This window comes from Oryx dammah, unplaced genomic scaffold (genome assembly GCF_014754425.2).
Source record: "Oryx dammah isolate SB20612 unplaced genomic scaffold, SCBI_Odam_1.1 HiC_scaffold_22, whole genome shotgun sequence".
NCBI classification, from domain to species: Eukaryota; Metazoa; Chordata; class Mammalia; order Artiodactyla; family Bovidae; genus Oryx; species Oryx dammah.
The window spans coordinates 27,770,632-27,794,513 of record NW_024070206.1 but is presented as its reverse complement, the minus strand read 5'-3'; the positions used below and the strand labels follow the sequence as shown (position 1 = coordinate 27,794,513).

Here is a 23,882-nt window from a genome sequence, read left to right as displayed (position 1 = left end):
GCCCTCAGGTGTAAGAGAATGTATAATAATGTATCTGCCTCGAGGGGTTGTTGCAGTGGATTTTGAGATCCTCCACTTGCTGCAGTGGATTTTGAGATCCTCCACTTGCTGCAGTGTCTGCACATGGTAAGTGCCTAACAAATGCTAGCTGTTGATGTGATAGTGTTGGCAGTGCTTTAGTATACTATAAGAAACAGGAAAACCTGAGAATTCTTTGATGGTAAGAGATGAAGCATGCCAATCTTGGGTAAAAATGAAAGTGTCTTTGGATTACACTCCAGGATTAATGTGGAGAATGGTGGAAACTGAAGACTGAACAAATAGACAAAAGGGACCTCAGGGGAATCATGGAGCGTGCAGACCGATGCTGGTCAGGACGAGAAACCAGAGAGTGAGAGACAGAAAGGGGGTCAGCAGTGGCAACAGGGTTAGAGTCTTGTGACTCTGGAAGAGTAGGGAGGGTTTAGGAATGCGGAGGGCTCTGACTGTCCAGGCTGAGCAGGCAAAGGGATCGGGGGCGGCAGGGGGTGGCGTGCACTGAGATGATCCTCCAGGCTGCCTCCATGACCTGCTCAGGGTGAGGAGTCCTGAGAATTCTGGAGATCTGGAACACTAAATTTTGACCCCAGCACCCAAGAAGCATCATGGTTACCACGTCTGCAGACTGAGGTCACCAGGAATTCTCAGTGTCTAGAAACGCTAAGATGGTGTTTGACTTCCCAAATTTCAGCTCCATATTGCAAATTTCCCCACATGTTGACATGACTGAAATCAGAATGTGTCTTGCTGTGATTGTTTTCTTTCTTCCCAGAAAGTTGTGTGTTCAATCCATAGTGCTTACCATCGATGGTATCTTAGACTCAAGGAAACACAAAATATGTCATAATAGGATTAGTTAAATGAGATATGTTAAATTCCTTCTATGAGTGCATGCTAAGTCACTTCAGTTATGTCCAACTCTTTGTGACCCCATGGACTGTAGCCCTCCAGGCTCCTTTGTCCATGGGAGTTTACAGGTAAGAATACTGGAGTGGGTTGCCATGCACTTCTCCAGGGGATATTTCTGATCTGCATCTCTTATCTCCTGCATTGGCTGGCAGTTTCTTTACCACTAGTGCCACTTGGGAAGCCCAAATTTCTTGTATAATCTGGTGGTATTTGACCTATGAAAGTGAAAGTCACTCAGTTGTGCCCGACTCTTTGCCACTCCATGGACTATACAGACCATGGAATTCTTCAGGCCAGAATACTGGAGTGGGTAGCCTTTCCCTTCTCCAGGGGATCTTCCCAACCCAGGGATTGAACCCAGGTCTACCATATTGCAGGTAGATTCTTTACCAGCTGAGCCACAAGGGAAGACCAAGAATACTGGAGTGGGTAGCCTATCCCTTCTCTAGCGGATCTTCCCGACTCAGGAATTGAAACAGAGTCTCCTGCATTTCAGGCGGATTCTTTACCAGCTGAGCTATTAGGGAAGCCCCCATTTGTTCTGTAAGTTACGCAGACTCTGAGGGATACTTAGGAAAAATGATTATGTTGACCAGTGATACTCAGCATAGTTAATTACCTAGGGAAATTCCTGTTCAAATCAATTGATTGAGGAATTATGCACAGTTATGAAACTCACTCACTGGAGGTGATGGTAGCTGAGACCGCCCCCCCCTCCCCCGCAACACTGCCCGGCCGGCTAGGGTGAATGTCTTCCTACTCCCAGCCCAGCGCTGCCTTTCCAGTAAGTCCTGAATATCCACAAGTTTAATGCACAAAAGCTTTCCTCATTCATCCTGAAGCCTTGACAAATGTGCTTTTGCTTACTGGGGCTTCCAAAAGAAAAGGTTACTTGAAATCTGAATGGAATACAAATAGTTCTTCCTTTCAGGAATTTCATTCTCTGAGCGCTTGTGCCAGAAAATGAACTTCCCTCCTGACCACTGGGGAGACCCCACTGGTGTTTGGTGTTCTAATGGCTGGAGACGTCCCCCAGGTTCCTTCTATCAATTCATGTGATTGCATATATATTTAATCAGTTTCCACCATGTTCCTGGAAAGGCATTTAGCTGGCTGCCGACAGACTCCTCCCGCTCCCGTACATCCATGAAGTCAGTTGGCAAAGCCCTTAATTCCGTTGCTGGACCTCGGTCATTCTGTCCCTAGATTCTCTCCAAGGCAAGCCAAGCTTCCCATCAGGTTTTAGCTCATCATTCTGAGAAGAACTGCTGCCTTCCCAAACTCACCTACATGAAATCACCCATACATTTTTGATGGATGGGTCAACCAAGCCAAATTTACACACAAAAAATTCATAGAGGCTAGCATCATTCACGGAGAAGAAGATGTTCAGTAGAAATGAATGAAAACAAAATGAATCCCGGCTGACTCTGCAGATAGGATTGTGGTGCGGAAGAGAGAAGCAGTCCTACAGAGAAGGAAAATCAATTTTCATTAATGATTTTGAATGTGTCATTGACCTCGGGTTAATTATTTATTCACATGAGGGCTTAGATTTATCTCATGGATATACTAGATTATTTGAAAGGGTTTTAGTGCTTTTGACCTATGCTCAATGAATCTTCTTTACCCGTATGTCATTTCACATGCACAACTGTGAAATGCCTGTGTAAAGGAAGTGAATTGGTTATTATCTTTCTAGTTTATTCATCAATTCAACCAACCAGTAATTAAAGGGGCTTACTAGCTGCTAGATGCTGTTCTAGGTTCTAGAAATAAAGCTGTAAACAGAACAGTTCTTGGAGTTTAACATTCTAACGGTGGGAGAGATGGGTGACCAACTAATAAAAGATGAATGTGATACGAATGAAATGGCACTTTATGCTTTATCCTTAAAGGCCATAACCTCTGTCTAATCATGAGAAAAAAAAATCAGACAAATTCCAATAAAAGGTCCTCCTACAAAATACTTGACCGGTACTCCCCAGCACTTGTCAAGGTCCTCAAAAACAAAGAAAGTTTGAGAAACTGTTACAGCCAGAAGGAGCAAAAGAGCACATGGAAACTAAGTCTAATGTGGAATTCTGGGTGGGATCCTGGAAGAGAAAAGGACATTAGGCAAAAACTAAGGAAATTTGAATAAGATATGGGCTTCAATTAATTTTTTTAAAGTTTTCTTTTGATGTGGGCCATTTTTTAAAGTCTTCATTGAACTTGTCACAATTTTTGCTTCTGTTGTATGTTTCTTGGTTTTTTTGGCCACCATGCATGTGGGATCTTTGCTCCCTGACCAGCAATCAAACCCGCATCCCCTGCATTGGACACCAGGGAAGTCCCTGGACTTCAGTTAATTTAAAAAAATGAATGTGATCATCATAGTTTCAGAGAGAAATGAATGTTTTGAGGAAAATTAAAAGGAGTGACACTGAAGAGCAGTGGGGTCAGGGAGCACTTCCTTAGTCAGGGAAGGCTCCCTGGGGAGGAGACATTAAGATGCCACTTGAGTGATGAGACTGCATCAATCTGCAAAGGAGGGAAAAGCATCTGAGGGTTGGGAACAAGGAAGTCGGAAAGAGCCAGCATGTTCAAGAAACACAAAAAGCTCGTGTGGCCAGGGCCTGGTGTGCAAGTGGGAGAAGAGTGCAAGATGTACTTGGAGAGGTGACAGGTCATGTGTGGTCTTCCAAGTCAGGTTAAGGAATTTAAGTGTTATTCAAGGTCGTTGCAAGGCTTTAAGCAGGGAAGTGGCCTGATCGGATTTAGCTTTGGAAAATATCACTCCAGCTGCTGTGCTAACAGTAGATGGTGTGAGGGGCTGCCAGGGGCTGGGGAGTGAAGGAAATAGGAAGTGACTATGTAACAGATATGGGGTTTCTTTCGGGGGATGATGATAATGCTCAAGAAGTGGATAGTGGTGATAGTTGCACAACATTGGTAATATGCCAAAGACCACTGACTTGTATAAAATGGTTGAAATGGTGAACTTCATGTCAATTTGAAAAAGAATGGATTGTGGAAGTGGGGGGAGCATGAATGCAGGTGGTCTGGTTACATGGTTATTGCTATCAGACAGGAGGGCCATGATGGGGGCTTGGATTAAAGTGACCACAGCAGAGGTTGGAGAAGTGGTTGGGTTCTGACCTATTTTGAGTGGGTAGGATTCCTTTAGAGTTGTAGGAATCAAAAAGATTACTGAGGGAAATCGAGGGTGATTAGGACCATAAGAGAGATACTTCTGACTTCTAGTTTCTTTGAAGACCTTCTAATGTGGATTTTACCTGCTGTGTATTCATATACTTTGGCTATAAATGATAGAAAAACCCAACTCAATCTGAGTTAAACAACAGGAAATCTACTAATTCATATAAGAATAAGTCCAATGGCAGTGAGGGCTTTATAGTGGTATAATCAGTGGCTCAGCATATAGTCAAGGACCGAGGTTCTTACTGTCCTTCCACTATGCCTTCTTCATTCTATTAGCTTTGCCCATCCATGGGCTGTCCTCGCGGTTTTAAGATGGCAACAGCAGGTCCGAGTGTCACATACAAACAAGACAACAACAAGGGGAGACATGGTATCGGTTCCTATGTGTCTTTTAGGAGTAAAGAAAATAGAAGATCCCCAAGGACTTCTCAATATGTGTGTCTACATGTATGTCTAATTTTATTTTATTTTTGCCTCAGGAAACAAAATGTATTTTTTCTAATGGAACTGAGAAACAGAGAGAAAAAGAGTAATGTGGGGGTGAGTTAGAGGAAGGAAAGGAATAGAAATTTAAGAGAAATGGCTTTCCTTTGGAGCTGTGTGGTGTCTGCTGTGGTACACGGATCTTTCCATGAACAATAGCAGTCTGGGCTTACAGTTATTGAACAGATTCTCACATCTGTCTAAGAATCAGCATGAAAAGTGGGATTACCATGGTTGGCTTACACTACCTCAGATCCATCCCTTATAGCTGGGGATGAAGTTTAGTGTCCCCTGAAGTACACGGCAATGGGAGATGGCCAGGGGTTCCATAAGAAGGGCGTGTGTGTGTGTGTGTGTGTGTGTGTGTGTTAGTTGCTCAGTTGTGTCCTACCCCTTGTGACCCTGTGGACTGTAGCCTACCAGGCTCCTCTATCCATGGAATTCTCCAGGCAAGAATACCAGAGTGGGTAACCATTCCCTTCACCCGGGTGTCTTCCCAACCCAGGAATCAAACCTGGGTCTCCTGAATTGCAGGCAGTTTCTTTACCATCTGAGCCATCAGGGAAGACCAAAACATGAAGTGTATAGGCATTGGAAAATAGGTGTTGAGTCAGCAACTAACAATGTCTGCTCTGTGGTGGTTGAGCAGAACACTTTTTTGTTTGTTTGTTTCAAAAGTTTATTCATTATCAATAGGGAGAGGGGCACTGAACACAGTATGTTATTATATCACTATAACTGTCTGATGAGCTTCATTATCCCTATTTGTTTCTTAGAACTAGAGAAAACACCTTTGGAGCAACTTTGAACATTTGACGAGAACCTGAAGATCCTTGAAAGATTTAATAGGACCACAGGAAAATAGGAAATAAAAAAATGATGTCTAGTAATAATAGCTACAATCATCGACCATTTCCTAAGTGTCAACACTTCTACATACTTAAGATATATCCTACCATTTAATTCCAAAGACACCTTATAATGAGGTCTTATTACTACATCTTCACTTTACAAGTGAGGAAATGAAGGTTTAGAAAGTGTAAGGCAACTTGGCAATGTCATGCAGAGTGCACCCACAGGATTTGAACCTAGACAGTCTGGCTCCAAAGCCTACATGCCCAATCTCCAAGGTTCCTCCACATCAAATGTTCATCTAGACTTGAAAGCTTAAACATCAGAGAGATATTTCTAAGCCAACAGCAGTATTTTGGATTAAAAAAAAATGCCCTGCTCTTCTCAGACTTTGATTTCAATTACTTATTGTCATGTAGGCAATCAATAGGCACCTTCTTTCTTTTTTCACACATAAAATGGCATTATAAAATTGACTTGCATTTTCAAATGTTCCCCCTTCCCTGAAATTCTGATATGCTTTTTGTGGGGGACCTGTCCTTCTGGAGTGTGAATTACTCTGCTAGAGCTTTTGAGAAGATAGCCACAGATTGAGATTCCCAAGGAATTCTGGTCCTGATGGAATTCTGATCCCCGTGACCTATACTGGCTATCTATATACCACTCAAGTAAACGAAATCATTGCTCAACTCTTCACTTAACTTTAGCTGAACCATCTGGTCTTGAGGGTCAAAGACCTCTTCGAACTGACTTTTAATTATGCAAGAGAGGGCAAACCACTGATCCTCTCATTTCTTAAATGAGAAAACACACAATAGTTAACATCTCCAAAGGATATGTGGAACTCATAGTAGTCAATGACTATTTGAAAATAGAGTTATTTCTCAGAAGATCATCCTCAAGGGAGAGAGAAAATATTTCTATTTCTTCCAAGAATGCAGGTGAGGCTGAAAGTACTTTTGCTTGCTCCTTCTTTCTCTTTTTGCATAATTATTCCTTCAGGGTAAGGAGCATACTGCTAATAGTCAGCACTTGAGTGGAATTAAATCATAAATACAATAGATAAGATGTACAGCATTAGGTTAGCCAGTTCCCCACCCCATCCCACCCTCACTCATCTCCTGGACTCCAGGACTGACACCTGCATTGAGATCAGCAATTTATCTGTGGTCCAGTTAAAGATCATTCAAAACTGCCATCCAGGCTGCGAGTGTTAAATGGGGCAATAAATACTAACATCATGGCTGCCACTCAGCCCGCATAGACGGAGACTTAGTGCAGCCCCCTCTCAGCACAGGCAGTGACGATGTCACTGCAGCCACACATAGGAAATGTGGTGTCATCGTTTCTCCCTGTGCAGGTCTGTGGATGACCATCAGCTGTGTAGGGCTTTGGGGGAACCTGGGTGCTAACTGTGATACAGTCAACGAAGATTTTAAAATACTAAAAAAAAAAAAAAAAAAAACCTTAAAATTTTAAAATATTGACATTGTAAACAACTAGAAAGATTTAAGAAATAAAGATTAAACTTAGTCAAGGCAACAGATTAAAATAAATTTAACGATTAAAAAAGAGAACTTGGCCAATTTTTTAAAAATTATGCTGGTATTTGGAGGTCAAGGTTTTGCTTCTGACAAAACTATGCTACATGCATATGCATGCGTGCATGCTCAGTCATGTCTGACTCTTTGTGACCCTATAGACAGTAAGTAGCCCACCAGGTCCTCTGTCCATGGAATTTTTCCAGCCAAGCATACTGGAGTGAGTTGCCATTTCCTACTCCAGGGGTCTTCCCGACTCAGGGATTGAACCCGTGTCTCTGGCGTCTCGTGTATTTGGCAGGCAGATCCTTTTGCACTGCAGTACCTGGGAAGCCCAGTACTATACTACACATAATATCATTGCCTTATTTTTTCCCTATTAATATTATGTGTAAGTTGGCACCATGGAGAATTAAACGAGTTTATATATATATATATATATAAAACAGTGCTTCAAATACTACTTGGCACATATATGAGTGTAACTACTATGGAAGTATTAGCTGTTGTCATTATGAGGCCAAGCATCTGGAAGTCAGCATAAGGCTATTCATCTAACATCTCTGAAAGCCATCTGTCAGTGGAGGATATTCATATTCTCTGTTAGATGTTGGCTGTTGTCAGAAGTCATCTGTCACTTCCTTCAACTCTCTCCTGAGATAAGCAGTGGCGTAATGAGAGCTTTAGAAGAATATTTCTCAAGCTTTGGCTACTTGAGGGAGAATTTTGCTGTAACATTCTCCCATTCCCTTCTGAGGAAAGGCGGCCCTGCTGTTTACTTCCTTGGTCCGTCTGTCAAATTGGCAGGGAATCATGGGAATTTCCGAAGTTGACTTTGTGAAAATGTTCCAGCTTTAATGTTTGTCAAACTAACCTCACAGGATGAAGACTGCCAGGCTCAGCACGCTAGCATGAGCTCTGAAGACCCCTCACCTGGTATGAGTGCAGGCTCTTCGGCCCCATTTGAGACCTTGTTTGTATTGCTTAACCTCTTCCAACCTCAGTTTTATCTTCAGTTTAGCCATAGAAAATGAAAAGAATAAAAATTTATAGGATAGTGATAAGATTTAGGAGTAATGTGTGATACATATAGGGCACTGACTTGGCAAATTAATTGGTGCTCACTAAATGTAGGTACTGTTATAATTTCTTTGCAGTGTTTATACCAGGGAGCAAGGCTTATGTTAGGTTTCTAAAAACAGTGCATTCAAAATTATACCCACACAAACACATACGTTATCTCAACTAGGTTAAGATATGCACGGGAAAAAATCGAAAAGAAAAATATCAAGATGTTAATAGTCATTGTGTGGGGGTAAACTACTTGTACAATGAAAGAATAAAACAAACCTTATAAGAAATGACTGCAGGGTCGTATTAATCACCCTAGTGATGCTTAATGAATATTTTCTCCTTATGGTCCTTTCTTCAGACCAGATATGAGTACAGTTAGGACTTTGTGTCAAGTATTTTACATCTTTGCTTTTAATATGTTAATATTCATATAGATTTGCCTAAAGAAAATACATCATTTTGTTTAAAAAAAAATGGTACAACCCCATGTGCCGTGCTTAGTTGCTCAGTCATGTCTGACTCTTTGCAACCCCATGGACTGTAGCCTGCCAAGCTCCTCTGTCCATAGGGATTCTCCAGGCAAGAATATTGGAGTGGGTAGCCTATCCCTTCTCCAGGGGATCTTCCAAACTCAGGAACTGAACTGGGGTCTCCTGCATTGCAGGTGGATTCTTTACCAGATGAGCTACCAGAGAAGCCTGGTACGATCCCATATGTCTTCATGAAACACTGTCTTTGAAATCTTATCATGCTGCTACATATGAATGTAATAATTGCTCTTAACTGCTATGTTTTGCTGTATGACTTTACCATAATTGACTTTATTCCACTTCTAATGGACATTTAGTCTGTCCTCATTTTTCACTCTTCCTGGTTCCTGGGTCTCTAGCTGGTCTGCCATCTCCCTACCTTTCAAAGTTTTCTTATATAATTTTCTATGTATCAGTGATACCCAGGGTTGTTATCTGTATTTAACAGGAATACTAGAGAAAAGCACTTCTACATTGTATTTTCAGAGGCAGAATGCAAAACCATTATTTAAATTTGCATTTGTATTATTAGTAAGGTTTGTTTTCATTTTGTACACTCACTTGACATTCACCTTTTCCTCTTCTTGAATTGCTTGCCTCTTCACACACCCTCTCCTATTTTCCTATTAGATGGATTATATTTTTCTTAATGATTTCTCAGAATTCTTCACATAGTCCAAATACAACTTCTTTGTCGGTTTGTATGCTGTGTATGTATTCCCAAAACTTATCACTTGCTTTTATCTTTTTTATGGGCTTCTCTGATGGCTCAGTGGTAAAGAATTCACCTGCCAGTGCAGGAGATGAGGGTTTGATCCTTGCTCAAGAAGATCCCTTGGAGAAGGAAATGGCAACCCTCTCCAGTATTTTTGCCTGGCAAATCCTATGGACAGAGAGCCTGGCTGGTTACAGTCCATGGGTCACTAATGACTTGGACACAACTGAACAACTGAACAACAACAACATCCTTCTTTATAATGCTTTTGTCATACAGAGGACTTTTAATATGCTAAATGCTGTCTTTTAATAATAAAAAATACAGAACTGCATTGGGCTTTCTTGGTGGCTCAGGTGGTAAAGAATCTGCCTACAACTGCAGGAGACCTGGGTTTGATCCCTGGGTCAGGAAGATCCCCTAGAGAAGGGAATGGCATACCACTCCAGTGTTCTTGCCTGGAGAATTCCATGGACAAAGGAGCCTCGCAGGCTACAGTCCATGGGGTTGCAAAGAGTCGGATGTGATTGAGTGACTAACACTTTCACTTACTTAAGTACACATTGATAGGAAGGTGGTGTCTTATGTAACTGTTAAAAAAGGATGTTTCAATCAAAGTCAGGAAAGCTCCTGGTCTTAGCTCTCTTGTTCTATAGATTTCCTATCTTCTTTAAGTACTTTGGAAAAGGTCAGTTTTCATTCCAGTCCCAAAGAAAGACAATGCCAAAGAATGTTCAAACTACCACACAACTGCACTCATCTCACACACTAGCAAAGTAATGTTCAAAATTCTCCAAGCTAGGCTTCAGCAGTACGTGAACCGTGAACTTCCAGATGTTCAAGCTGGATTTAGAAAAGGCAGAGGAACCAGAGATCAAATTGCCAACATCCATTGGACCATTGAAAAAGCAAGAGAGTTCCAGCAAAACATCAACTTCTGCTTTATTGACTATACCAAAGTCTTTGCCTGTGTGGATCAAAACAAACTGTGGAAAATTATTCAAGAGATGAGAATACCAGACCACCTGATATGCCTCCTGAGAAATCTGTATGCAGGTCAAGAAGCAACAGTTAGAACTGGTCATGGAACAACAGACTGGTTCCAAATCAGGAAAGGAGTATATCAAGGCTGCATATTGTCACCCTGCTTATTTAATTTATATGCAGAGTACATCATGTGAAATGCCTGGCTGGAAGAAGCACAAGCTGGAATCAAGACTGCCAGGAGAAATATCAATAACCTCAGATATGCAGATGACACCAACCTTATGGCAGAAAGCAAAGAAGAACTAAAGAGCCTCTTGATGAAAGTGAAAGAGGAGAGTGAAAAAGTTGGCTTAAAACTCAACATTCAGAAAACTAAGAGTGTGGCATACAGTCCCATCACTTCATGGCAAATAGATGGGGAAACAGTGGAAACAGAAATTTTATTTTGGGGAGCTCCAAAATCACTGCAGATGGTGACTACAGCCATGAAATTAAAAGACGCTTGATCCTTGGAAGAAAGGTTATGACCAACCTAGATAGCTTATTAAAAAGCAGAGACATTACTTGGCCAAAAAAGGTCTGTGTAGTCAAAGCTATTGTTTTTCCAGGAGTCATGTATGGATGTCAGAGTAGGACTGTAAGGAAAGCTGAGCATGGAAGAACTGATGCTTTTGACCTGTGGTGTTGGAGAAGACTCTTGAGAGTCCCTTGGACAGCAAGGAGATCCAACCAGTCCATTTTAAAATAAATCAGTCCTGAATATTCATTGGAAGGACTGATGCTGAAGCTGAAACTCCAATACTTTGGCCACCTGATGTGAGGAGATGACTCATTTGAAAAGACCCTGATGCTGGGAAAGATGGAAGGCGGGAAGAGAAGGGGACGACAGAGGATGAGATGGTTGTATGGTATCACCGACTCAATGGACATGAGTTTGAGCAAGATCCAGGAGTTGGTGATGGACGGGGAGACCTGGTATGCTGCAGTCCTTGGGGGTCACAAAGAGTTGGACATGACTGAGTGACTGAACTGAACTGAACTTCAGTACTTTGAGCATATAAAACATTAGTTGCTTCCCTGGTGGGTCAGATGGTAAAGCATCTGCCTTCAATGAGGGAGACCCGGATTTGATTCCTGAGTTTGGAAGATCCCTTGGAGACAGAAATGGCAACCCACTCCAGTACTCTTGCCTGGAAAATACCATCGATGGAGGAGCCGGGTAGGCTACAGTCTATGGGGTTGCAAAGAGTCAGACACAACTTCATTTTCACTTTCGACATTAGTCACAGAAAGTATTTCTGTTTCCTCTACTGTCTTCCTTAAGAATGATTTCTCCATTTGCCTTTCAGAGCTATGCTGTTTCCTTCCCTTTTTTTGCTGTAGCATCATTTCATGGTTGTGATATTCTTTCTTTTTATCTTATTCTTATTAGATGAATATAGCTCTATCCAGACCTTGTACTTGGCCAAATAAAATACATCATACATATGTGTGTATATATATGTATATATATACACACATGTATATGTATTGTTTATATGAGTGATTAAGTCATGTCCAACTCTTTGTGACCCATGAACTGTAGTCCACCAAGTTCCTCTGTCCATGGGATTCTCCAGGCAAGAATACTAGAGTGGGTTGCCATTCCCTTCTCCAGGGCATCTTCCTGACCCAGGGATTGAACCCTTGTCTCCTGCATTGGAGGCAGATTCTTTACCACTGGGCCACCAGGGAAGCCTGATTGTGTATATATGTATGTATATATCTAATACATACATAAACCACTTCAGTATTCTTACCTTGAGAATCCCATGAACAGTATGAAAAGACAGAAAAGATAGGACACTGAAAGATGAACTCCCCAGGTTGGTAGGTGCCCAATATGCTACTGGAGAACAGTGGAGAAATAACTCCAGAAAATGAAGAGACAGAGCCAAAGCAAAAACAACACTCAGTTGTGGATGTGACTGGTAACGGAAGTAAAGTTTGATGCTATAAAGAGCAATATTGCATAGGAACCTGGAATGTTAGGTCCATGAATCAAGGTAAATTGGAAGTGGTCAAATAGGAGATGACAAGAGTGAATATCAACATTTTAGGAATCAGCAAACTTAAATGGACTGGAAGGGGTGAATTTAACTCAGATGACCATTATATCTACTACTATGGGCAAGAATCCCTTAGAAGAAATGAAGTAGCCATCATAGTCAATGAAAGAGTATGAAATGCAGTACTTCGATGCAATCTCAAAAACAACAGAATCATCTCTGTTAATTTTCAAGGCAAACCATTCAATATCACAGTAATCCAAGTTTACGCCCCAACCAGTAGTGCTGAAGAAGCTGAAGTTGAAATGTTCTATGAAGACCTACAAGACCTTCTAGAACTAACACCCAAAGAAGATGTCCTTTTCATTATAGGGAACTGGAATGCAAAAGTACAAAGTCAAGAGATACCTGGAGTAACAGGCAAATTTGGCCTTGGAGTACAGAATGAAGCAGGGCAAAGAGTTTTGTCAAAAGAATGCACTGGTCATAGCAAACATCCTCTTCCAACAACACAAGAGAAAAGTCTACACATGGACATCACCAGACGGTCAACACCAAAATCAGATTGATTATATTCTTTCCAGCCAAAGATGGAGAAGCTCTATACAGTCAGCAAAAAGAAGACCAGGAGCTGACTGTGGCTCAGATCATGAACTTCTTATTGTCAAATTCAGACTTAAATTGAAGAAAGTAAAGAAAACCACTAGACTATTCAAGTATGATCTAAATCAAATCCCTACAATTATACAGAGAAAGTGACAAATAAGAGTCAAGGGCCTAGATCTGATAGACAGAGTGCCTGAAGAACTATGGATGGAGATTCATGCAATTGTTCAGGAGGCAGGGATCAAGACCACCCCCAAGAAAAAGTAATGCAAAAAGTCAAAATGGTTGTCTGAGGAGGGCTTACAAATAGCTGAGAAAAGAAGTGAAAGGCAAAGGAGAAAAGGAATGATACACCCATTTGAAATAAGAGTTCCAAAGAATAGCAAGGAAAATAAAAAAGCCTTCCTCAGTGATCAATGCAAAGAAATAGAGGAAAACAATGGAGTGGGAAAGACTAGAGATCTCGTCAAGAAAATTAGAGATACCAAGGGAACATTTCATGCAAAGATGGGCACAATAAAGGACAGAAATGGTATGGACCCAACAGAAGCAGAAGATATTAAGAAGAGGTGTCAAGAATACACAGAAAAACTGTACAAAAAAGATCTTCATGACCCAGATAACCACAATGGTGTGATCACACACCAAGAGCCAGACATCCTGGAATGTGAAGTCAAGTGGGTCTTAGGAAGCATCATTACGAACAAAGCTAGAAGAGGTGATGGAGTTCCAGTTGAGCTTTTTTAAATCCTGAAAGATGATGCTGTGAAAGTGCTGCACTCAATATGCCAGCAAATTTGGAAAACTCAGCAATGGCCACAGGACTGGAAAAGGTCAGTTTTCATTCCAATCTCAAAGAAAGACAATGCCAAAGAATGTTCAAACTACTACACAATTGCACTCATCTCACACGCTGGCAAAGTAATGCTCAAAAATTCTCCAAGCTAGTCTTCAACAGTATATGAACCGTGAACTTCCAGATGTTCAAGCTGGATTTAGAAAAGGCAGAGGAACCAGAGATCAAATTGCCAACATCTGCTGGATCATCAAAAAGCAAGAGAGCTACAGAAAAATATCTACTTTTGCTTAATTGACTATGCCAAAGCCTTTGACTGTGTGGATCACAACAAACTGTGGAAAATTCTTCAAGAGATGGGAATACCAGACCATCTTACCTGCTTCTGAAAAATCTGTATGCAGGTCAAGGAGCAACAGTTAGAACTGGAAATAGAACAACAGACTGGTTCCAAATCGGGAAAGGAGTATGTCGTCAAGGCTGTATATTGTCACCCTGCTTATTTAACTTATATGCAGAGTGCATCATGCAAAATGCCGGGCTGGATGAAGCACAAACTGGAATCAAGATTGCTGGGAGGAATATCAATAACATCAGATACCCAGATGACACCACCCCTATGGAAGAAAGCAAAGAAGAACTAAAGAGCCTCTTGATGACAGTGAAAGAGGAGAGTGAAAAAGTTGGCTTAAAACTCAACATTCAGGAAACTAAGATCATGGGATCCAGTCCCATCACTTCATGGCAAATAGATGGGGAAACAGTGGAAACAGTGAGAGACTATTTTGGGGGGCTCCAAAATCACTGAAGATGGTGACTACAGCCACAAAATTAAATGAAGCTTGCTCCTTGGAAGAAAAGCTATGACTAGACAGCATATTAAAAAGTAGAGATGTTACTTTGCCAACAAAGGTCCATCTAGTCAAAGCTATGGTTTTTCCAGTGGTCATGTATGGATGTGAGCGTAGGACTGTAAAGAAAGCTGAGCACGGAAGAATTGATGCTTTTGAACTGTGGTGCTGGAGAAGACTCTAAGAGTCCCTTGGACATCAAGGAGATCCAACCAGTCAATCCTAAAGGAAATCAATCCTAAACATTCATTGGAAGGACTGATACTAAAGCTGAAACTCCAATACTTTGGCCACTTGATGTGAAGAACTGACTCATTTGAAAAGACCCTGATGCTAGGAAAGACGGAAGGCAGAAAGAGAAGGGGATGACAGAGGATGAGATGGTTGGATGGCATCATTGACTGAACGGGCATGAGTTTGAGTAAGCTCCGGGAGTTGGTGATGGTCAGGGAAGCCTGGTGTGCTGCAGTCCATTGGGTCACAAAGAGTCAGACATGACTGATTGACTGAACTGAACTGATCTAATATATATACATATATATAATATATGGATTTTCCCTGACAACTTCCCCATCTCTTACCTCTGTGCTCTGCTTTCTGCTTTTCTCTTGCTGTAGCAAGAAAAGGAATAAATCTGTTTTTAGTATAGTTGGTTAATTTCTTCTCTGGTTCAGCTCTCTCCTGTGGAATTCTGTTAAGAGTTCCCCAGAGAGATGCCTTCAGATTCTGAATTATTCCCCCAATTCAAGCAGTGCCACCAACTCATTGTTTCTGTTGGAGACAATCTTGCCTGGTTTAAAAATAATTCTCCTGTCTCGTCTGCCTCTCGCCAGCAGTGAGGCAGAATTTAATAAAAGTAAGGGATTTGGATATGATGGGCCCTTATCCCACCCTGCGGGCTTCCTATGCATTTCCTTGAACCATCACCATGCTCAGTGGCTTTTATTTCTTTTCTCTTCTTGTTCTACTAAAAGCTCTACTTGTAGTTGGAGAATTTTAAGTTCTGGAGATTTTTCCACAGAATTTCCCGTGCTTTCTTTCCAGTCAGTCAAAAAGAAAATAATGAGATATGGTTTCTTTTTCACTGTTGAGTATTATTCAGCCAGGACATCAGGGAAGAACTCCTTGGGAAAGGCATTCCTCATCTTCACCCCTGGGTGGCATATCCCACTCCCCAAATGGAAGGAGGAAGAGGATGGGCAAGATGAATAAGATTTCTCTGAATTTTATCTGTGCTTCATTTCTACAGAGCTCTCTCTGGATTTTATGTTGGGCAGGCATCAATTTTCAGAGTCTTCCATTTTGAAACACTTTCCAGTGTTACAGCACTGGTCTCAAACCATTCATCAGTTTTATTTATTTATTTATCCCATTTCATTAGGTTTAGGACTAAAGGGTATCATAATTTTGTTGTATCTGCTTTGCCATCCCTCCCCAAAATTCACCCGAATAAACATAAAAATGCCATTTTCAATTCCTGTGTCTCATGTTGCTTCTCTGTAACTAAGAGAAAGAATACTTGCTTTTGTTGAATGACAACTACATTTTTTCCATGAGCTTTCCTCATAAACTAAAAATGTAGTTAAAATAATGAATAATGAACAGGTATGAAAATCCCTGCTAATGTCAATTTTTATTTGCTCCTTTAAGAAATATTTTTCTTAAATTTTCTTACTAGATTGATTATTCACAATTAGATATGAGCTGAGTTGTTGATTCTTTATCTTATTTTCTTTCCTTTCCTCCTTCCTTCCTTTCTTCCTACTTTCCTTCCTCCCTCCCTTCCTTCCTTTTTCTTTCCCCCTCCTCTCTTTATGATCAGTTAAGTTTCCCATAACTTCCAAGGGAATTCTGTATCCCTCTAGGATGCTCCTCTATACCTGCTTCTGCTGGGAAATATGCCTTTTTTCTGGACATTTCTAGAAATTGAAAATTAGAGGTATGAGCTTATTTCCTCAATTTTAACTCTGATTGCCTTTTATATGCTTTCTTTCCTGATAGCATATCAAGAAATCCTCAACAGCAGCATTTCCCAAATCACTAGCTTGCACCATCTCCTTTAGAAGGAGAGCTGACTTCTAAAGATGTAGAAGGAGAGCTGACTTCTAAAGATGTAGAAGGAGGAGACCATGACTTCTGCCAGTAATACTTGGTTGAACCCAACTGAGCTTCTTGGTCTTAGTAACTTTCCATGTTCATCTTCTCCTCTGCCATTTTAAAATGGCAGACCCTATGCCCAGTATGGGGCTTCTCTGGTGGCTCAAATGGTAAAGAATCTGCCTGTAAAGCAGGAGACCCAAGTTCAGTCCCTGCACGGGGAAGATCTGGAGGAGGGCACGGTACCCATGCCAGTATTCTTGCTTGGAGAATTCCATGGACAGAGGAGGCTGGCAGGCTACAGTCCTTAGGGTCTCACAGAGTCAGATATGACTGAAGTAAGTTAGCACGCATGCATGCACGCTCAATATGCCATGACTAAGTTCCATCCCTTCCTCTGTCTGACTTCTGCTGGCCCTTAATCTATGTTTGAATATCGTTTAATAGAAAGCCTTTCCTACTCTCCAGAACTGGACCAGGGACCCCTTATGTGAGTCCTCTTCCGTGGCACGCTATCTGCATCCCTGATTTGCCTTGATCAGTCTCTATGGTGACTGCCTGTGTCTTTTTATTTCCCGCTGGACAGTTAAGTCCAGGAGGATAGACAGTAAGCACCCAGCTTAGAACTTCACACACAATTCCTTCTCAATGAGTCTGTATTTCATAGCTACATTTAAAAACTTTAACAACATTTTGAAAGTTTTTAAAGTGATTTGAAGTTCAAAAACAATGTACAGTTGCCAAGTTGGTTCTTGTCATCCCATCCTTTGTGGTTTAAGGGAAAGAGGCCGTGGGTGCATTCAACTCACTAAACTGTGATCAAGCAGACCAAATTTTAATGGAGTTTGGTAAAGCACCAGAACGAGGTTATACGCTGAACCAGCTGAGAGGCCGCAGGTTTCATCACACTATTATTGATGGCTTCTTATTTATTTATTTAGTTTTACCATGACTAGGTCACCATTCCACCCTGTGCAGAATTCATCAAAGACACAACCTTTGCGCTGGGTGCTGTGGATTTTCTCATTCCACTACCTGAAGTCACCCATCTGTGAAGGAAGGGCACACATCTACCTCATAAGAGTGTTGACCATTAATTAGGCCACAGAGAGCTGTCTTCAGTAGGAGAGTAGCGTGTACGTGCACGTGTTCCACGTCTATTTAAATTACACCCCATGTGCCAGCGAGGTGGCTAAGACCCAGGAGCGTTCGGATTTGCAAGGGCTTTGAATGCAGTACAAAGCTCTCAACGTCTCAATATAAAGCATCAATCGGAGGCATTAAAATGTCAGCACCTTTTCAGGGATTTTGTTCATTAAAAAGGCTGCAAAGGAGTCCTCCGGAATGCGAGCGACTGTAGGCCAAGCCACAGCCCCGGCATGCGAGCAAACGAGCAAACCGGAGACTCGGGAGAAATTCCCGAGCAAGCGGAGCAAGTTTTCAATGGTGGGTGAAGCGAGGCTGGGGGCTTGGGGAGAAAGCTGGACTTGCCGGGCACTCCCGCCCCCCAGCGCCGCAGTAGATCAACTTGACACTTCCCGGCTCTAATTTCCTTCCTCCTCGTTTTTGATTTCGCGGCATTCCCGATTATGCAGCTGCCAGGAAAGGAAGCAATGGAATGGCAATATAGCAAAGACCCGACTTTTCGGATTAGACATTTCTGAAGTAAGAGCCAGCGGGTCACGTCTTCTGGCCGGTTCCGAGATGCTTCCAGGACCAGCTAGTGCGGTCACCCAGCTGTGCGAACCAGTTGGCTTCCCTCTCTCCTTACGGGCCACGCGGGTGCTCAGTAGCCTGGGGCATCATCTATAATAGACCGTTTTATTTGGTAAATGTTTTCCTACTTACTGAAGAGTGTTCATTATTAATGACCAGAAAGGGAACTCCTGCCTCCTGTGGCAGAAGTTGATACATTTGCTTTGTATAATTGCTGTGTATAGTTAGCCATGTGGTCGTTCAGCTAAAATAAATTGTCTTCTTCCCATAAGAGGCTTCCTGCATGTCACGGGAGAGCGAGAGGGAAGGCGGCCGCTGAGACTAAGCTCTTAGCTAAGGCGATGGACGAATCCCACAAACAGAAGGCAGATGGCAAGTTCGAGATGAATAGCATTTTTTAATGGCTTCAGAATAACTCTGTCTGTAAAGGGCTTTGCTGAATGACAACCGGTAGGGCGATTTATCTACTGCTGCGTTCTCAGACCTTCTGAGAACTCTTCTCCCATTTGTCTGTTAGGACAAGAACTGAGCTCCCTTCCAAGGGGGGAATTTAGGACGCTACCGGATTTAAAAGGCCAGTAGAGCGGAAGGTTAAGAAAACCCTGCAGTTACTTCCAAATAGATGACCACGATCCTACCACACGGGCAGTCTCCTGCGTTTTGGCATTTGAAGAAAGCAGCTCCATATTGAGATTTAATGGCAGAAGTTGAACTCTGAAATGAACTAGGCCCAAGGTCTAGGAGAAAAGGTCATGGTAAAGACAGCAGACCCCTTTCTGTCTCCAATTACTAAGAATTCACATACTGCTGGTGAGATTAACCCTTCACCATCCATGCAGGTGATTTGAGAAGTGCTACTGGGAGAACACGGGGTTTGTCTGTATGCTGTCCGGAAAGAAGGCGTAAAAAAGACAATCAGTGGTAAAATCGAGGGAAGAAATAAGTACATACCTTTCATTTTCTTTTTTTTTAAATGTAAATATTATTAGTAAATCATGTGGCCAAATTGCAGAACAGGTGTCCTTTTATTTATTTATTTTAATTGGAGGATAATTACAATATTGTGATGGTTTTGCCATACATCACTTATAATTTTCAATTTCCAGAAATGTCTAGAAAAAGGTGTACTTCCTATCAGAAGCAGATTTGAGGAACATCTGAGAGCCGAGAATAGAAAATACTAGCATTTCTTACAAATTAGCAGATATACTCACCCTGAACTTAAAGGACGAGTTAGAGAGGGAGTTATATGGGAACAATAATTTTATTAAGAGCAAAGTCACAGGCACAGAGGAAGTTAGGCCACGGTCAGCATTTTCCCCCTCTGTTCGGATGTTGGATGTGAAATGATGCATAAAGAAAGTTCTTTCTTCTTCTCTGTTGCATTCGTCTTTCAAAACATGCACAGGGGCTAGTAATTAGTGACAACTTGAAGCTTATGCTTATTGTTTTAATAAAGCATTTTATTCGAATTCGGATCATTTACTCCCTCACTCAAATCTGAAAACAAGCCCGACTTGTTTGTCCACCTTATTCAGTTCAGCTTTACAGATATTTATTGATTTCCTGCAACTTTCAAGGTATACACTGACCACACAGGACAAGCCCCCAGCTGGGTCAAGAGTCCTAATCTGTTAGAATGAGATAAAATATCTGAACTTGAGACTCTCTCCAAAATTCCAAATTACAAACTTGGTACCAGAAGCTGAAAGGAAAAACAAGAAAGCTCTTCAAGGCCTTGCGTACACAGGAATCAAATAATTACAAAAATAACCAGATGGTGCCCTCAGACAGGTGCCCCAAGAAGGCACAAACTAAGCTGTATGGCTGCCCTGCATGCAGATTTCCAGGCCCATCACATACTAGTCATGTCACATGACCCTGGACAGGTGGCTGGGCCTCAGGTAGGCCCAGTCTCCACTGTAAAGTTGGGATAATGGTATCTAGTTAACAGATGTGATCTGAGGATATAAGGCCTTGGGATATATGAGCTGTTCAAACAAAATCTTGAAAATACATTGTGGATTCAAAGGAAGATACAACCTTAGAGTGGGGAGTGGTGGACAAAGAAAGAACATGTGTTCTAAGGTAGTATTTGGGGTATCTAAGGGGCGAGTTTTCCACTGGGGGATGATGGGCTGGGAAGGAGGAGCTTCTAGTGTCCTGGCATCATTTAGGGTGTCCTGGAGACAAACATCTACTCAGCTGAGAGCAGCTGGAGGGATAAAGAAAAGAGGACCAAGGACACGAGCGTGAGCAATGCTTACACAGGAGAGAGGAAGTATAGACCACAGAAACAGAATGTGGCATGAGAGCTAGAGGAAAAGCAGAAGAGAACAGCATCACAGACACCAAGAGATGAAAGAGTATCGAAGGGAGCGGTGGTGTCTAATGTCTCAGTGACACGGAGGAGACTGATCAAAGGGCCCTCACTTTTCTCATTGGGGGCTCACCTTCATGCCCATGCAAACTCTCCCAACACCAGTTTGTCTCACTTTACTGCAGTGCCGTAGTAAGTTAGAACAGAGGGTAAATGGTGGTCACCAGGGGATAGAGGTGGGGCGATAAGATAGATGTTGTTTAAGGGAACAAGCTCATGTGGAGTAATGAGTAAACCCTGAAGGTCTAATGCACAGCTCGGTGAATACAGGAAATGTTGTCCTACCATCAGTTTATTTGCTAAGAGATTAGAACAATTATTCCAATCACTGAAAAGAAAAGACAATTATGTAACATGAGAGATGTGCTAATGATCACTATAGTGGCTCTCATATTACAACATATAAATGCACCAAATTAACATATTGTACCCCTTAAATTTACACGTGGTATATGCCATATGTATATATATATATATATATATATATATATATATATACACACACACATATATTTTACAGTCCAGTCAACTTGAAATTTTTGTCTCCTATTGCTTGTTAGATTTATAAATCTACAGTTTTTACATTTCCTACAATGAAACCCAAATTCTCTCTCAGAAGTTGTCATCACATCCCCAAATCAGTTATATCAAAGTTATTCTTCATGGTAACTACTATATTTATACAGGTTTCCTAGGTGGCACAGTGGTAAACAATCTACCCACCAATGTAGGAGACACAGGTTTGATCTTTGGGTCAGGAAGATCCCCTGGAGTAAGAAATGGCAACCCACCCCAGTACTCTTGCCTGGAAGGTTTCACGGACAAAGGAGCCTGGGGGGCTACAGTTCATGGGGTCATGAGTCAGACACAACTGAGCTTGCACACAACACAGGCTATATGTATATATTGTAATGAAAAATAAAAAGCGGAACTGAGACGTACCATCAGTGGTGAAGAACTGAGATGAGTAACTTACTCTTATGGGAGATGCAGTATGATATTATTCTAGTCTGTCTATTCCGTTTCTTTTTTTTAAAAAAGTGATGGACCCACTAAATTTACTTTGTGTCTCAATGAAGGTTATGAGGAGCAGTTTGAGAAACACTTTAGTTCTCTAATTTTCAGAGCTTGGCCCATCAATTGTAAAGTTCCCGTCGACACTTCTAGGACTTCTCGGACCTTCCAACCACCTCCAGAGGCAGAGGACCATCACTGCTGTGTATCCCCAGTTGCCTAGGGCGTGAGAAAAAACAACCGAAAGCCAGGAAACTTTGAAGTATTTTGTTTTGAAACTTCACAGAAGTTTTATATACAAATTTGATTTGTAATATCTGTTTGCTTTGGCATAAAATCATGTTTTTTACTGTGAAAATTTTCAAACACACAAAACAGAATAGTATGGTGAGTCCTCTCTTATTCATCACCCAGCTCTAAAAATTATCAGCATTCTGTCCTCCTCTTTCATTTCTCTGTCTCCCCCAGCAACACAAACACAGACACACACAGAGTTTTTGCTGGAATATTTTTAAAAGCAACGACCAGACAGCATACCTCCACCTCACAATTCTCTAATGGTCAAGGACTTATATTTTAAATCATACCTCAGAGTCCTGCATCTCTTCCCAACGCGGCCGAAACCCCCAGACCACTCCGGACAATGGCGGCAGTCGAAGTACTGAAGATTGGTAAGAAACTCTATGAGGGTAAAACAAAAGAAGTCTATGAATTGTTGGATAGTCCAGGAAGAGTCCTCCTGCAGTCCAAGGACCAGATTACAGCAGGAAACACAGCCAGAAAGAATCACCTTGAAGGAAAAGCTGCAATCTCAAATAAATTTACCAGCTGTATTTTTCAGTTGTTACAAGAAGCAGGTATCAAAACTGCTTTCACCAGAAAATGTGTGGAGACAGCTTTCATTGCACCCAAGTGTGAAATGATTCCAATTGAATGGGTTTGTAGACTAGCAACTGGTTCTTTTCTCAAAAGAAATCCTGGTGTTAAGGAAGGATATAAGTTCTACCCACCTAAAGTGGAGATGTTTTTTAAGGATGATGCCAATAATGACCCACAGTGGTCTGAGGAACAGCTAATTGCTGTGAATTTTTGCTTTGCTGGACTTGTTATAGGACAAACTGAAGTGGATATCATAAGTCATGCTACACAGGCTATTTTTGAAATACTGGAGAAATCCTGGTTGCCCCAGAACTGTACACTAGTTGATATGAAGATTGAGTTTGGTGTTGATGTAACCACCAGAGAAATCGTTCTTGCTGATGTTATTGGTAATGATTCCTGGAGACTCTGGCCATCAGGAGATCGAAGCCAGCAAAAAGACAAACAGTCATATCATGATCTCAAGGAAGTAACTCCTGAAGGGCTACAGATGGTAAACAAAAATTTTGTGTGGGTTGCAGAAAGAGTAGAGTTGCTTCTGAAACCAGAAAGTCAGTGCAGGGTCATAGTACTGATGGGCTCAACCTCTGATCTTAGTCACTGTGAAAAAATTAAGAAGCCTTGTGGAACTTTTGGCATTCCATATGAACTTAGGGTCACCTCTGCCCATAAAGGACCAGATGAAACTCTGAGGATTAAAGCTGAGTATGAAGGGGATGGCATTTCTACTGTATTTGTGGCAGTGGCAGGCAGAAGCAATGGTTTAGGGCCAGTGTTGTCTGGTAACACTGCATATCCAGTTATCAGCTGTCCTCCTCTCACTCCAGACTGGGGAGCTCTGGATGTGTGGTCTTCTCTTCGATTATCCAGTGGTCTTGGCTGTTCGACCATCCTTTCTCCAGAAGGATCAGCTCAGTTTGCTGCTCAGATATTTGGATTAAATAACCATTTCATCTGGGCCCGACTGCGAGCAAGTGTATTAAATACATGGATTTCCTTGAAGCAGGCTGACAAGAAAATCAGAGAGGCCAATTTATAAGAAAGAATATCACTGCATTTTTTTAGGAGGAAAACTATAATTTTCTAGTTTAGCTGCCCGCCCCCCAAAATCAAGATGAAAAGATTTTAAATCATTGAGAGAAAAATAAAATTTGTAAGTGA

The 23,882-nt window shown here is 41.6% G+C and overlaps 1 protein-coding gene across 1 annotated transcript; it reads left to right on the top strand.

The window, feature by feature from the left end:
- Positions 1-1,136: 1,136 nt before the first annotated feature.
- LOC120881137 (multifunctional protein ADE2-like) lies at positions 1,137-23,882 on the top strand. The gene is made up of 3 exons (XM_040264720.1): positions 1,137-1,141; positions 1,256-1,258; positions 22,435-23,882. The coding sequence occupies exon 3, from the start codon at positions 22,486-22,488 to the stop codon at positions 23,758-23,760; it is 1,275 nt and encodes a 424-aa protein (XP_040120654.1). The 5' UTR covers positions 1,137-1,141; positions 1,256-1,258; positions 22,435-22,485; the 3' UTR covers positions 23,761-23,882.